This window comes from Thamnophis sirtalis, unplaced genomic scaffold, assembly GCF_051295495.1.
Source record: "Thamnophis sirtalis isolate CommonGarterSnake01/CBP01778 unplaced genomic scaffold, rThaSir2_p1.2 scaffold_6, whole genome shotgun sequence".
Taxonomy (NCBI): Eukaryota; Metazoa; Chordata; class Lepidosauria; order Squamata; family Natricidae; genus Thamnophis; species Thamnophis sirtalis.
Genome location: NW_028261386.1, coordinates 73,425,823 through 73,442,371, shown reverse-complemented (window position 1 = coordinate 73,442,371; position 16,549 = coordinate 73,425,823). Strand labels below are relative to the sequence as shown.

The 16,549-nt window shown below is 38.8% G+C and overlaps 1 protein-coding gene across 1 annotated transcript in view; it reads right to left on the bottom strand.

Annotated features, from left to right (window-relative positions):
* Positions 1-16,549, bottom strand: part of RPS6KA2 (ribosomal protein S6 kinase A2) — a 148,232-nt gene that overhangs the window by 34,860 nt on the left and 96,823 nt on the right. The window contains exons 9-11 of the mRNA XM_087718193.1: positions 12,718-12,788; positions 11,545-11,633; positions 9,222-9,286 (exon numbers count right to left, since the gene is read on the bottom strand). Coding sequence (XP_087574319.1) covers positions 9,222-9,286; positions 11,545-11,633; positions 12,718-12,788 — 225 coding nt within the window. The remainder of the gene's footprint in view (positions 1-9,221; positions 9,287-11,544; positions 11,634-12,717; positions 12,789-16,549) is intronic.

Below are 16,549 nucleotides of genomic sequence, written 5' to 3'. Positions count from 1 at the left end.
AAGAAATTTATTCAGTGTGGTTATCTATGGAGAAGATATATCAGATATATGTTAAAATAATGACCCACAATTGGCAAGAGAGATAAAACTGTTTTGTTACTGGAAAGATATAGGTTGACAATGAAAGTTGATAATAAAAAAATCAGTTGATTTTGGTGATTAATAGGTAGGAATTCTGTAACCCTTGGATTGTTTTAGATTGTTATCAAATGTTTATTCGCTAACAATTAATTAACTATAATAAGAATAAGCAAATGATAATGGATACAGCTTAATGGTATATACATGTATGGTAATCTAGCAAAAGAAATTTGGATATAAATTGCAAATTGTGACTTGGGAAAAAGATCTATAAAATTTTATTAACAAACTTTTATTTAGATCTTGTTATAAAGGCATAAGGTTTTTCTTTTGGGGGGGGTCTGATGAGAGGAGATGGGACATAAATAGTAAATGATTTTTAGCCAATTATAATAATAACAAGGAAATGTTAATGGTCATTGTTCAACAGTATATACTTGCTATGATATTGGCAAAAGTAACTTGGATATAAATTTTAATCAGTGAGTTGGAAAAAGGGGGGGAAAGGCTTAGAAACTTTATTAATTGACTTTTACTTAAAAGATGCTATAAAGGTGTAATGTTATTGGAGGATTTTTTGAAATAGCTAATGAATGCCATTATGTGGTTGTGTCTTTAAGTATGAATGATTTGAGGTAAAAGGATGTTCAAATAATTGTAGTCAAATGAGAATTGTGGTACATTGATAGTAAGATACACAAAGATTTTTGACTTAAAGTGTATAATCTAATATGAACTATAAGTAATTACTGTGGAAGAAATGCACAGTAACCAATCGACACGCTTTCTACAAGAAATAATGAAGGATGATTCTTTGTGTTTTTGTTCAATTAATTTTTTTCAAAAATAATAATGATAACATTTTAATTTAAAACAGTTTTAGATGGATTATAGCATTATTTCTCCCTAAGATTTTAATCACAACTGTTTTATTAGCTTTGACAAATACATTTGGACACCATTTGAAATACTGCCTTCATGCACACATTTCCTTACAAAGTATTTTTTGTTCTAAGCATCCAACATCTTTGTTCAGGAGCCCACTGCAAGTTTAAGAGGCTATAAGCACTTGCTTTGCTGCGATTTGAATGCACACTATAGAAGAAAATAAGGAAGCCCCTAAAAATTACATACTGAGCAATATCCTTCCTCATGAAGCTAAGAACACCTGATGTAACTCAATTTTAGCTTTATATATAAGTAGATCTCGAGAGAGAGTCATATCCACAACCTTGGCATGCACCTGGTAATCATCATCAAAGGAAATTTATTTCAATTAAATCAAAGAGTATATAGTCATTTCCTGGCCTGAATGCCGTGATGGAAATGAATGCGAATAGAAAGGCTGCACATGCTGGTATGTTTGGGTGGAAGGATATATTGATCGGGACTTGTTTACAAAGAACTCAAGGCATATATTTCTATGGAAACAAATCCTATGCTTTGCAATTTCTACCTTCCATTTTTGCAAGCTATTCCTTTGCACACATCCTAAACAGGATATAGAAGTTGAACTCAAGGCAGCAGCACATGCTTATGCTACCAATAGAAGATAATGTATGTACCTCAATGTATGTACCTGAAGGGGGGGGGGAATCTGTAGTGCTCTCTGAGCTTGGTTGTTTGCTTAGACATTTCACTACCCAACTAGGTAACATATTCAGTGCTGGAAGGGAGCAGTGTTTGTTTTCTGTTTGTATACAATTGGTGGGAGTGTGGTTCCCCCTTGGCAATTTCTTGATTAGGGTGTTGTTTACTTCTTGACTATTTGTCCCGTTTGGTACTTCCTTGATTAGGACATTGGTACTGCTTGATTGTCTGAAGTTCACCCTGGTGTTAATTCCTGCTGGGTATCAACTGCTAGTGAGGAGTTGTTCTCGTCTATTTACTTCCCTTTCCCTCTTTTTTGACTCTTTTGAATAGTGTGTAAATATTACATGTCTATTGTGGGTTGATTAACACCATCCTCAACATTCTCAATAACATTGACAGGACAAGCTATTGTATATAAATAGAGAGCAAGCGCCCACTCCCTTCTAACACTGAAGATATTATCTAGTCAAGTAACAAAACATCTGCAAGAAACAACAAAGCTCAGGGAGCACCAAGGACTCCACACCCTTATGCTCTTTCCTCCCATGTATTCATTCCCATCCTGTTTAAGTGTGTGCATTCTGCTAATGACATCTATGAAGACTGAACTGATCTTCAGGTGCCTTCCAGAAATAGAAAGATAGTGACTCATAGAGATTAAAATATGCTTAATATAATAAAGGATTTTCATGAACAATACTCTTGCCATGAACTTAGGTGCCCTATCCCACTCACCATATACATACTGCAATATGCAGGCGCAGAGATAAATTCCCTTCTAAAATGTTATCTTTGGACTTTTTGTATCATCAAAATTGTTTGGTCAATAGAGGCCAAACAAAGACAATTTTTGTTCTGAAAAATTTCCGTCTTAATAAGCATAAATTGTTTCTGTCATTAATTTAGGTTTATAATTCCCTTAAAATCTTTGTACCAGATTTGGCAAAAGCATGGTTTTATTAAATATTAGGGCTGTGCAGTGTTTAAAATTCTGTCTCCAAAAAGCTGCTTTGGACCATACACATCACATCAGCAGTGTCATTTTTTGCTGCCTTGCAATTCCAGGAAAAGATACAGCTGCTTTTAAGTGCTGTAGAAGTCCTTTGCATTTTCAAACATGTTTGGGAGATCAAAACCAAAGTCCAGCACAACCTTATGGAATTGAATAGCTCACATCCTATGCTGGAGCCCGAGATCCTAAGACAAGAGGAAAAATAAAGGCTGTAATGAAAGTGCTGTGGGTAGAAGATGCAGACTGTGGGCCAGTATCTATCACCTCTGCAGTCTCCACTACAAAGTCTTCTGGCTTATCTGTTTTGTTCCTTCTGTAACTTCTATACATGGCACAATCATGGAGTTTTGAGTTGGATTGCACTTAGGCAATGCCACAATAGTATTTTTCTCAGCTGCCACCTGGTTTTCTGAGTTACTTGAATTCTGCAAGTATGACAGGAATGTCCCTGACTTGTCTCCCTTCGTATTTGCCTGGTGTCGGTTGGTCAGTGACGGCACATGCGCTCTAGTGGAATTTTGGAGAATGTTGTGAGCAGATCAATTTTACGATTTTAAAATAGCACACTCAAGTTTGATCCTTCATTAAGCTCAGTACCCATTTCACAAATATAATGGGGATATAGCATGGATTCTGGTGTAATATGAACACAAGGTAACTCAATTAAACACTACATTACAGGATTGCTTCATTACAGGAAAGAATATATGGCCTTACAGCTTCAGCGTACCTTGGAGGAAGCTGACTACCTTGACCCCTTCCAGTCTGGCTTCAGGCCCGGTTACAGCACTGAAACCGCTTTGGTCGCATTGACCGATGATCTCTGGAGAGCCAGAGATGGAGGCTACGCGTCCATCCTGGTTCTCCTCGACCTCTCAGCGGCTTTCGATACCATCGACCATGGTATCCTTCTGCGACGACTGCGGGAGGTGGGGGTGGGCGGCACTGTTTTACAGTGGTTCTCCTCCTACCTCTCGGACAGGTCGCAGTCGGTGTTGGTGGGGAGGGAGAGATCGTCCCCGAGGCCCCTAACCTATGGGGTGCCGCAGGGTTCGGTTCTGTCCCCCCTGCTATTTAACATATACATGAAACCGCTGGGCGAGATCATTCGGAGGCACGGGATTAAGTACCATCAATATGCGGACGATACGCAGTTGTATCTGTCCGCCCCGTGCCAACTCAATGAAGCGGTGGACGTGATGAACCGGGGCCTTGAGGCTGTTAAAGACTGGATGAGAGCTAACAAACTGGTACTCAACCCGGAAAAGACCGAATGGCTGTTGTGTTTTCCTCCCAAAAATTTGGCTAACGTTCCATCAATCAGGCTGGGGGGGCAAAATTTATTCCCCTCAGATAGGGTCCGCAACTTGGGAGTCCTCCTGGATCCACAGCTGAGTTTTGACCACCACTTGTCGGCTGTGACCAGGGGGGCATTTGCCCAGGTTCGCCTGGTGCGCCAGTTGCGGCCCTACCTGAACCGGGAGGCTCTCACAACAGTCACTCGAGCCCTTGTGATCTCTAGGCTGGAATACTGCAATGTGCTCTACATGGGGCTGCCCTTGAAGAGCATCCGGCGACTTCAGCTAGTCCAGAACGCGGCCGCGCGAGTGATCATGGGCGCACCACGGTTCGCCCATATAACACCAATCCTCCGTGAGCTGCGCTGGCTACCTGTTGATCGTCGGGTGCACTTCAAGGTCTTACTTATCACCTATAAAGCGCTCCATGGTAGTGGATCTGACTATTTGAGAGACTGCCTCCTGCCAATTACCTCCCTGCGTCCCATCAGATCGCACAGAGTAGGCCTCCTCCGAATTCCATCCGCCAGTCAGTGCCGACTGGCGACTACGCGGAGGAGAGCCTTCTCAGTTGCAGCTCCGACATTATGGAACAACCTCCTCGTGGAGATCCGTACCCTCACCACAGTCCAGGCCTTCCGCACAGCCCTTAAGATCTGGCTATCCCGTCAGGCCTGGGGATAGGATTACTCTCACCCCGCCCGAATGTTGAGTGAATGTTGTGTTTTTATGGTTAATTTTCTTTTAATCACGATTCTTTTCTTTTTAAGTCTTGTCTTGCACTCCCTTCCCTTCATTGTTGTAAGCCGCCCTGAGTCCCCTCAGGGAAAAGGGCGGCATATAAATCCCCAATAAAATCCTAAAATCCTAAAATATGTTTTGCTGTTTAAATGTGAACTGTCTAATTAGTTGTCCGTCTTATGAACTATAGCTAATCCACAACTAATGATAATTGCACAGGATTATTTTAATTCGCAAATAATGCCTCAATTTCTTAGTATAATAGAAATGCTACAGCATCATGAGGGCAATTCAAAAGCTACTGCTTTTCTTCTAACAATTTCATGAAAATATATTTAACACTTTAGGACATATCCAACAGTGATTGTAAGGAAAAAAATTCCTTAATCAAAAATACCATTATTCATAGCTTGAGTCTTTAGGATTGACTCATACCATATTTTGTGAGGGATTCATCAATGCATGCAAAGCTTCTGATTAAGGCATATTTGACCTTTTCCATAAGAACAGTGACCAGGATTACTAGCTCCATTCTCCTATATTAATATTTTTCCTTTTCTATTCATGAAGAAGAGGTGTCTTTTTAGCAGCTGGAAACATCATTATAAGATGGCTAGAACTAGTTTCAGAATGCATGCTGGCACATATTCTGAAAATTATAAAGTCAAGTCACTTTCTGCTTTTTAAATGCATTATTAAAACTGTACTGAAACCCTTTCCTTCAAGGTGTGTTACCTAAATGTGTAGTATGATGCTGGTTTGTTTCCTACTACATTTCTATCAGCATTTGTGAAGGTTCAATTAGAAAGTAGTTAGACTGAACTGTTGAGTCATTCTGGTGTGTTGAGCTGAATATATTCACATCGATTAAGTGATTAGATGAACTTTTGCGCAAGCATGAACAGACTTTTAAAGAAATCAATAATTTGAATAGATTTAGAAATTCAGACTGTAGACCTTTCATATGTCCTAATTTTGCTGCCTCTGCCCTTTGTATTACATATTCTAATCTAGGCTGTTGTGCCAGATTTTCGTCCAGGAAAGAAATATAATGAGGCAATTTGGATCAGCACTGGTAAATTTTATTGGATGAAGTGCATTTAGAGAAAGGAAAGTTGCATAAAGAACGGGGCATGCCTATACTTTTATATCCAGCCCTGCCATTGCTAGTTATTAAATTGCACAAGATTATATGTTCCAAGGAAACATAGCTCTCAATTTTGTTGTTATTGTTGTTAGTATAATTATTATTAGTTGTAGTAGCATTAGTATTATTTGCACAGTCAGCCAGATGTTCAGACTGGATTTGGCATTTTTGTCTACCTATTGAGTCCTTACCAAGAACCTGGGATAGGCAAATTTGGATGTTTGACCGTGTTACAGATATCGTTGCAGGATGGAAACAGTTCCAAGTAAAACTGCCTTCTGCAATTGACTGACGGCAATTGCCGTGGTGTTCAAGTGGTGCTCCAGTTGTTTTGGGACTCCACCCAAGGTGCCTATTACTATTGGTACAACCCTAGTTTGCCTTTGCCATAGTTGTTCTATTTCTATTTGTAGGTCTTTTTATTTTGTTATTGTCTCCAGTTCTTTCTCTTCTATTCTGCTGTCTCCAGACACTGCCATATCCACTATCATTATTATTATTACTATTGTTGTTGTTGCCATTATTATTATTATTATCATCACAACAACAGAATTGTATCACAGTGGCCAGTTGTTTCGCCGGATTTGGCATTGATTACTAGTCAGGCCCCATCCAGGGGCATAGGACGTCATAACGTATTTTTGTAATATGAGTGCGGATCCAAACAGTGCGACTTTTTGCATTTGACTGATGGTGATTTTGTCAATTTTTAACTATTTTAAATGTAATTCTAGTGCTTTTGAAATAGCAGCCAGTGTGCCGATCACCACTGGAATGACCACTGCTGGTTTGTGCCATAATCGTTGAATTTCAATTTTTAAGTCCTGGTATTTTGCAATTTTTTCATATTCCTTCTCGTCGACCCTGCTATCACCTGGTATTGTGATGTCTATGATTGTAACCTTATTTTTCTCAACCAGTGTGATGTCTGGTGTATTATGCGCCAGTATTTTGTCTGGTTGTATACGAAAATCCCACAAGATCTTGACCATCTGATTTTCGGTGACTTTTTCAGGCTGATGTTCCCACCAGTTTGTTGCTGTTTTAATATTATAATTTTTGCACAAATTCCAGTGGATCATTTGTGCTACTGAATTGGGCCACAATTTATAATCAGTCTGCATGATTATTTTTACAGCAGCTGAGTATGTGATCAACAGTTTCATCAGCTTCTTTGCAATGTCTGCATTTGGCATTGTCAGAGGATTTTTTGATTTTGGCCTTAATGGCATTTGTGTGGATAGCTTGTTCTTGGGCAGCCAGGATTAGTGACTATGTTTCTTGCTTTAATGTACCTGCTGTTAACCATAACCAAGTTTTTTCACTGTCCACTTTATCTTTTATTTTTTCCAGAAATTGGCCATGCAATGCTTTGTTCTGCCAACTCTCCATTCTTGATTTTATCACATCTTTTCTGTATTCTTGTTTCGTCTGTTGGGCCTTCAGTAGATTTTTGTTCTTTACTTCGATTAATAGATGTTCTTGACTTTCTTTTAAATAATCAGCCAGTGCATGTTTTTCTTCTTCAACTGTTTGCTTCACTTGTAATAATCCTCTGCCACCTGATTTTTGCGGCAGATATAGTCTATCAGTATCACCACGTGGATGTAAACTGTAGTTCTTGGTTTTTCGGTCCAAAAGGTCCAAATCAGCTTGTGTCCAGTTAACTATACCAGCTGTGTATCTTATAACTGGTATTGCCCAGGTATTTATGGCCTTGATTGTATTTCCACCATTCAATTTAGATTTCAAAATTTTCCTAACTCTGTTGGTGTACTCTCGCCTGACAATAGTTTTTACTTCTCCATGCTTGATGTTATCCAACTGCAGAATGCCTAAGTATTTGTAGGCTTCATTTTCTTTGCATTTAATTAATTGGCCATTGGGCATTTCAATTCCCTCACATGCAGTGATTTTGCCCCTTTTTATGGATACAGTGGCGCATTTTTCCATGCCAAACTGCATTGAAATATCGGTGCTGAATACTCGGACTGTGTTTGTCAATGATTGGATTTCTATTTCTGACTTTCCATAGAGTTTCAAATCATCCATATATAGTAAATGCGAAATTTTTTCAGCTTCTTTGGCTGTTTGGTAGCCTAATTTCATTTTTTTTAAGATTACTGATAGTGGGATCATTGCGATGATGAAGAGAAGAGGTGAAAGTGAATCACCCTGGAAAATTCCTCGCTTGATATTAACCATTATTATTATTGTTGTTGTTGTTGTTATTGTTGTTGTTGCCTATTGGCATTCACATTTTGCAGTCTCATGCCACTCACTTTATATCCGTCATATATGCCATGGCAGAACAGTACAACAGTAGTACAATGCCTACTTTTACATAAGGTATCTCAGAGACAGATAGTCTTTAGGGATTAGGAGCCTATCAGACATTATAAAACCATATAGCAGACATTCATAAAATGGCTTCCAAAGTTTGGGGAGTGTACAAACAAAACAGTCTGTGTCTTCATACAGTGTCTTATGCCTTTTTCCTTCCATGCAGAAATCTAAGAGAAAGACAGAACAGCTGTCCAGTGTCTTCAGATTGTTTGCACTGTAGACATTCTTCCAGCCATAGAGTCACATTCTTTCTAAAACTTGTGGTATAAAAGCAACAGCAGTCTGTGGTAATCCTGCTGAGTAGGTGATCCTATGAAAAATCCTTAGCAGGGATCATTAGACAAGGACAGAACCAGAATATGGTTGCCTATGACTATCAAGCCTGGATTACGTACTGTTGCCCTTTCATTAGCTTCACAGTTATCCCACACTATAAATTGTTTTCTGCCATTTAATGATCCTTGTTTAGAAAGCCATTCATCCTCAGCCCCTTGGTTACCAATTAGCAGCAGAATCCCTCTTTTGTATTCTTCACTGTGTCACCAAACAGCTTTAGTGGGGACCCTAAGGAACTTAGCTTTCCCTAGCTCTATGCTCTCTAGATGGATAATCTATCTGAATGTCCTGCAGGCTGGAAATTTAGAATTTGACAAATCCAGTGCAGAGGTCTCCAAACTTGGGAATTCTAAGACCTGTGGACTTCAACTTCCAGAATCCCTCAGTCAGTCATGTTTAGCCATTTCCCCACACTGGCTGGGGCATTCTGGAAGCTGAAGTCCGACAAGTTTTAAAGTTGCCAAGTTTTGAGACCTCAGATCTAGAGGATGTCAAATAATACCCAGAAAAGACTTTTGCTGCTACTAAATTCCTTAGGGTACTTGGAATGGGGGGAAATTGTTTAGAACACTGAAATTGGGTGACTATTTGCTCAGTAGAATTTTTAATTTAACTGTGCAAGTGATTAATCACATTACACAATAGATCAGTTGAGTAAACTACTTACATTCCAGTCAATGGTAGCAAAAAAGGGATGGCGTTTAATTTCTTCAACTCCATCAAGGCCAGCACCTGCCAAGGTAATGAAAAGAAGACACAGAGGGTGTCAGACCACAAACTTCTTCTGAGTTTGTCTTTTATAACTCTGAAGAGAAGTAGGGTGGCAGAAACAAGATCAGAAGCTTTGGGAATGTTGAAATTGTTGAATTATTGTTAATTGTTGCACTGAAGTATTCAGAGTATTACAGTTAATTTCCTCCAAGTAGTAAAGCAAAATATAATAATCATTGGATTACTGACTGACTACTTAGAATGAGAGAATATATTAATATATTGATAAAGACTAAACAAATAACACGTACATTAAGGGCGGGACTAGTTCTATTGAGCGCCTAGTTCAAATTTGCACATCAAGTTACAAAGCTCAGTAGATAGTTTAAACCATCTCATAGCACATTCTACATTTACAGTAAATGGATAAAATGGAGTGGAACTAGTGCCCTAATGTACAAAGCTTTGCCTTTTTCAAAGTACAAACAGCTCATTTGCTTTATACATAAACAGATATTTCTAATCCTCATTTTAATATTCAAGCTATTAAAATATTTAAGAACACATTTAATTTTAGATTCTCCAAATTTAGATTCTTAGCAAATTTAGAAGGATAATCTAGTTGAAAGTTTGCAGCACGCATGGAATTTTTATGCTTGTTGCTTTTTGTTCAGAAAGTTTAATTATTCAAAGGCTAAAAACAACAAAGATGCTATCGAGAGTCACTTTCAAAAGTCAAATTAAAATACTTCATAATTTTAAAATGTTTAAGTGCTATTTAACAGAACAGCATCTGCACTGGATTACTTGTTTTGCAGTTTATAGAAAATTGAAGACATTTCCTTCAATGCAGTACAGGAAATTTGTACAATTCCAGATGTGCATTAGAACTCCCATAATTCTCAGATTGGGCATTTCTGCCTTTTCTGAGTAGAAAAGAAGTTTGAAGAACTTCAATCTCTTCCAATCTATTTATGGCTCTCTTCTTCACCTCAGCTTGTTTAATAACAGGTGCTCAAAATCATTAAGCAACTTGGATTTAACTGAAACATATATTTAACAGTGGCATCTGTTATCCTAATAGAGAAGAGCACATACAGTAAAAGAAGGATTATGCAGCAGTTTATACAGGCTGAACATGTGAACTACTAAGCATTTTGTTCAAGCAATTTCCATTTTTTTGAGTAGCATTTAAAAAATACTGCAATGGACAATCAAAGCAGTTGTTTGGAAGCATCTTGTGCCTTTCATAATACTGTCCCTTTCCTTTGGAATGTTTGTATTTTCTGGGGAAGAGCCTACTTGATTAAAAACCTATCGATAAGTGGCTGTGTAGACTATGTCCAGCTATTAGACAAAAGATGTTCTCTATGTTTGTTCGACTGGTGCTCAGAAATGGCTTGCCTGTGGTCTTTACTCATTATCTGCTAGTGAGAAATCATTGAACAATTAGATCCTATTGGTTGCATCTTGAGTGTGGCTATCTGCCTCTTGCCCAAAGAGGAAGACTTAAAAGTTGAGAGAGACTGGAGATTGTTGTTTATTTATTAAATTTATATGCTGCCTGTCTCCCTCCGAAAAGTGACTCTCGACAGCATCTTTGTTGTTTTTAGCCTTTGAATAATTAAACTTTCTGAACAAAAAGCAACAAGCATAAAAATTCCATGCGTGCTACAAACTTTCAACTAGATTACCCTTCTAAATTTGCTTGGCCTCCATTCTCATAATCCTCAGCAAAATTGGCCACAAAAAGGACCAATTAGCATGGTTTTTCTTACCATCACAAAGATTAAAGGAATAACATTTCCTTTAATTTACAAATTTATTTAAATGGATATATTTATTTTATTTTAATTTACAAATTTAAATTAAGCTTTGGGAAATAAGTTCCTTTTAGAACAAGTCTGACAGACTTTGTCTCTAAAAGCTCTTATCTGGTAAATGTAAAAATACATTTTACATTTTTTCCTACAATAGAAAAAAATATGAGAACACAAATCTAGCTCATTTGGGCAATCCTGCTTCTCTGTGCCTTTAGCATTAGGTACTGACAGATATTCTGTATCTGTCAGTGGATGATACATTGTGCTTCCATTCATGTATAGCATTTTTCCAACAGTCCCAAATACGTCATCAATTACAGTGAAATTTCCTTGAAGCTCTCCATCAAACACTATTCAGCTGCATCACGTATATAAGACTAAATGATAATTAACTAAAGAGAAAAAAAGTGGGGAAATTTGCCACTGTGTTAGGCAGTAATAAATACATTCCCATACCTAATCTGTTAGATGGATTCCTCTTGAAAAGAGCTCGCAGCAAACTCTGAGCATCTATGCTCAAAAACTGTGGCATTCCTAGCTTGGCTCTGAAAAAATGAGACATTTTAATGCAGGAATAAAAAGCACTGTTTTTTTTTAATCTACACATGTATGTAAATGATTAAATACATCAGTGAAATGTATAGAAATCTCAAACGAACATTTAAACTTTCTATAGACCAAGTTTTGGGATAATTTTATTAAACAATTTAATTTAAATCTCTGTGCAACTTATTTAGAGAATTTGTCATCCCTTATGATTGTGGCTGAGTCATATATATATATACACACATACACACACACACACACATATATAGTCATAATTTTTCTATTTGAAAGAGTTAGCAAATGGACTGTTCTCTCAGTCTTGTTTCTGTGAAATTCTTCTCTGATCCTTCGCTCTTTCAGCCATGTCATTTAGAATTTGGCAAATAAAACAAACAAAATAAAAATCCTATATGAACATTCACCTGCATTTTTGTGTGTGCTTTTTTTAAATGTACATTCTACATATGCATTTCTTTTATGGTGCATATTTTTAGGTTTCATTTGCAACAATCATTCAATTGCAAAATTACGACCAAGGAAGATGTTGATGTACGGATAGGAAGTTTACATAGGTAATTTGGCCCAATTCATACTAAGTTTGTGTGTGTTTATGGGTGTGCTTATGTTTGTGTTTTAGCTCTTATCTATTTCTGTCAATATTAAGACTTCCTAAAGCTAGTCAATGAACTTTAATGAGAAAAAATCCACTAATGTTTTGAAAATCCAGCTATGCAATGCAATACATTGTGCCTTAGATTAAGGCAGCACTGCTAAGTTCCCTGGTAGGGAAATGTAAAGTCTATTGGGCTTTGAGAACATCCCAGATTTCCAAAATTTAAATAGGTTCCCATACTGTAAGTTGGAATTAAAAGTGGATTTGACTTTTAATAAACTGCTGGAGTTTTCAGCTCCTTGATTAAGAGTGGTCCCTGGACTATTTGCTACTGTGTTTTAGATATAATTGGAATGTCAGTTCTTGTATTTTCTATGAGACAATTTATGTAACCCCAAAAGTTTATTCTGAGTTAATGAACATAAGCTATAGCTATAAATATATATACAAGTTGGGAGTTTGCTACTCACTTGAGAATGAGTGCCATTGTTTCCTTTCGGTCTTTCCCCTGAAATGGTAGTGACCCTGTCAACATTTCAAACTGTAAAGAAGGAATAGAAATTATACGAAGCATGAAACATTGTAAATATAAATATAGCATATAGTCTACTGTATTTATCTTAACAATGCAGAATGTTCATTCATGTTCCATAAAAATTAGTAGCCCCATTAAACCCATATGTTGACATACATGAAGTTAAGGAAAAATATCTTAACCTCTACGCTGTGGGCCATTATTTAAAAGAGAATAATAACAGAATAGTCAAGTTAGAAAGGACCTTGAAGGTCTTCTAGTTCAGCCTTCTACTCAAGCAGGAGATCCTGTATCATTCTGGACAAATGGTTGTCCAATCGCTTAAAAACTTGCAGTGATAAAACATACAAAATGTCTGGAGGAAAGCAATTCCACAGATTAATTTTCTCACTCTCAGGAAAAAAAATTCTTAATTCTAGGCTGAGCCTTTTTTTGTTAAGCTTCCATCCATTACTTCTTGTCTTGCTCTCAAGATGCTTTGGAGAATAGGTTGACTCCCTCCATCTTTGTGACAGCCACTCAAATATTGGAAGACTGTATCAGGTCACCCCTAGTCCTTCTCTTTGTTATACTAGACATTTGCAATTCTCAAAACAATTCATCGTTTGGTTGAGCCTCCAGTCTCCTAATCATCTTTGTTGCTCTTCTCTGCACTTTTTCTAGAGTCTCAACAACTTAATAGATTCATAATAGATTCACTGGATTTTTGGTGTGAATAGTAAAGTTGTTCTAACCTTATGATGATCTAATAATAAAAGCATTCAATGAACACACAGGCGGTGTATTATACAGTGAAAATATTTTATGCACAAGTCCTGTGGAAATGTACAAAAATTACCCCCAAAGGCATCATGCTAAAGTTCCCTGCATCTCATGACTTTCCGACAGCCAATTGCAAACGATCAGTAATGAACACAGAAAATTTAACAATCAAGTGTGGAAACCAATAAAAACAAGGAACTTTTTATCCATCCACTTTATTAAATGTTTAAAAGAATAACAGAGAGGGAAAGAAATAAATAACACCAAGGGCTACCAGTTGCCATAAATTAAACATGATATGAAGAATTCTGCTGGTTGGAATAAGAATAGCCAGATTTTAATTGAATTTAAAGAATTCACTAGGAAACAAAAGAATATCAGGTACTATTCAGCAGAATGCTTAAGTTCCTGCTTAACTTCAAGCTTCAGACTGTAAATGAAATTTTTGATGGCTGGGAATAGAAGTGTGCCAACTCTAACATTATATGGGGCATTTATGTAAGAAGACTGATAAATGCCATACAAATAGGCAGGATACGAGTATTTGGTTGAGTTTCTTTTCTTTTTAGTGGCTTTTGAATTGAATTAAAATGCTATGCCTGCTTTAGTATGCTATGGTTTTTGTTTGTTCCCTTCCTAATAATGGAACATTACATTGATTTTCAACAATGGCATCTTGTCCTGAGTTTTCAGGTGTCCTTGTTATAATTTTTTGCACAAAAACCAAATGATAAAATAGTATTCCAAGTGGAGCATTGCCTGCAACATAATTTTTTGGGGAAAATGTTGCCTCTTTGAATTACTACAATTTTTAAAATATCATTTCAAACACTGCCACAAGCTACCCTTTCTTTGCCCATATTATTGCTCAAAGTGGTTTTTTTTAATGATGTAAAGCAAAAGACTTTCAACTGGTGACATGGAAATGTTTCTGTCTTTCACAAAAGAATATATCTTCCTCAAAGCCATAAAGAATGTTGGGTACCTAAAACATTAAAAGTAACTACCTACAAGTGGTAGAACAACAGTTTCCAATTGGAGCCCACCAAGTATGTTAAACTACAACTTCCATCAGCCCCATTAATACTGCCTGTTTGGGAGGAAGGTATTTGTTTATCAAACAAATATATACTATGTTACAGAACATTGTTGATTTCCACCAGCCTAGGACTCCAAAATCTCTAGCGCGACTTGGCGATCTCAGCGGCGAAAACGGCGGCTCCATAGTGACGACGGAGGCGTTTGAGAGTGTTTTGCGGTGGTTTCAGTGGTCGCGAGGTTTTTCAAGCCTCCTTTTACAGCTGTGTGAGCCTTCAGTGACTGTGTTAGCCAACTATTGCCACTTTTTAGAAAGGGAGAGATCGATCAGGGCTTCTATTCGGATCAGGCGAATCGGGCGGCTGGCTGGGTGCACTGTGGCCGTAGCCTTTTCTGGATGCCCCTCCCCTTTCGCATCTGGCTCAGTTCTTCCATCAATGCTACCTTTTTCAGCAACGCTGCTCTTTCCACCAACGCTATCTCTCCTACCAACACTGCTCCTCCATCAATATAGCCATCAACACTGCTATTTTTATTAATGCTGCCTTTTCTTCCAACGCTGCTTTCTCCACCAATGCTGCCTTTTCCATCAACGCTGGCCTTTCGTTATTCTGGGCTGGACGAGTGGGGGTATTTACAGCGAACAGGGGGGCCTCCTGCCACCCCTCAGCCCCCCCGGACTTTTGGTCCCTCCCAGGCTTATAGGAGAGGGGGAATACAAGATACCCCCTGTACACCATCTTCTGCTGGCTTTTCAAGCAACATTGGTCTCTTGTTATTCTGGGCTTTGACTGTCTGTCTCTCCTCAACTATATGCCTGGGGCATTTGGACTGGCTTTTTCAGCCTCAACTGTTGCCATCATTATCTTCTCCAGCTGGACCTTTAAACAACAAGCCCTTATCTAACCACTATACCAGGACTCTTGGCCTCTCTGGACTGCACCCCCTCATTGAACTCATTGAACTTTCACCAGAACTCTCATCAGACTTACAGAAGAGAAGGTTAAGACTATTAAGACCTTTACATAAGCCTCATGCGTTCTTTGCACATCGCGCAATTTTTAATTAATTTTTACATTTTTAATTTTAATTGGTATGATGAGTGTATGAGATTGCACTACCCTATATTGCTGTATTTATGTGTTCTTAATTATCACGTGGGGACTGTTTGAGTGAACGAATGAGTGTGTCTGATTCGGAGGGCCTGTCAGGGAATGCGGGAGCTATAGGTGTGGTCGGGGGGACCACGGACACGGGAGTGGGTCGGAGCATTGCGGTCGTAACGGGGAGGGGCAGATATGGCGGTGACTTTAGGGTTGGCCATTACCGGGGAAGGAGGGTTCGCTACGTCACAGAGATCCCTCCTTCCGGCCCTATGGGTCCCACTCCGAGGCCAGATGGCGCGAGTAATCAGGACCCTGGTCTCCGGCTGTTGTCGCTAAATGCCAGGTCTGTTGTTCACAAGGCTCCCCTCGTCCGGGACTTAATTTTAGACGAGGGGGCAGACCTGGCATGTATTACTGAAACCTGGCTGGGCCCGGAGGGAGGAGTCCCCCTCGTAGAGATGTGCCCAGAAGGATTTCAGGTGCTTCATCAGCCGAGAGCTCAGGGAAGGGGTGGGGGTGTGGCTATTGTTATTCGGGAGTCTTTAGTACCTCGTAGGATCCCTGCTCCGGAGCTTGTCGGGTGTGAGTCCCTACTGGTGAAGCTGGACCTCAAGGGTCAAGTGGGCCTGCTGCTAACGTACCTGCCTCCCAACAGCGTTGCAGCAGCCCTCCCCTCGCTCCTCGAGTCGGTAGCCGAGCTGGCAATTGAGTTCCCCAGGCTTATGGTCCTGGGGGATTTCAATTTGCCTACGCTCGGTGAACACTCTGATGGAGCGCAGGAGTTCATGGCTTCCATGACAGCCATGGGCTTGACCCAGATAATTTGGAGCCCAACTCACTCTGCGGGTCACACGCTCGACC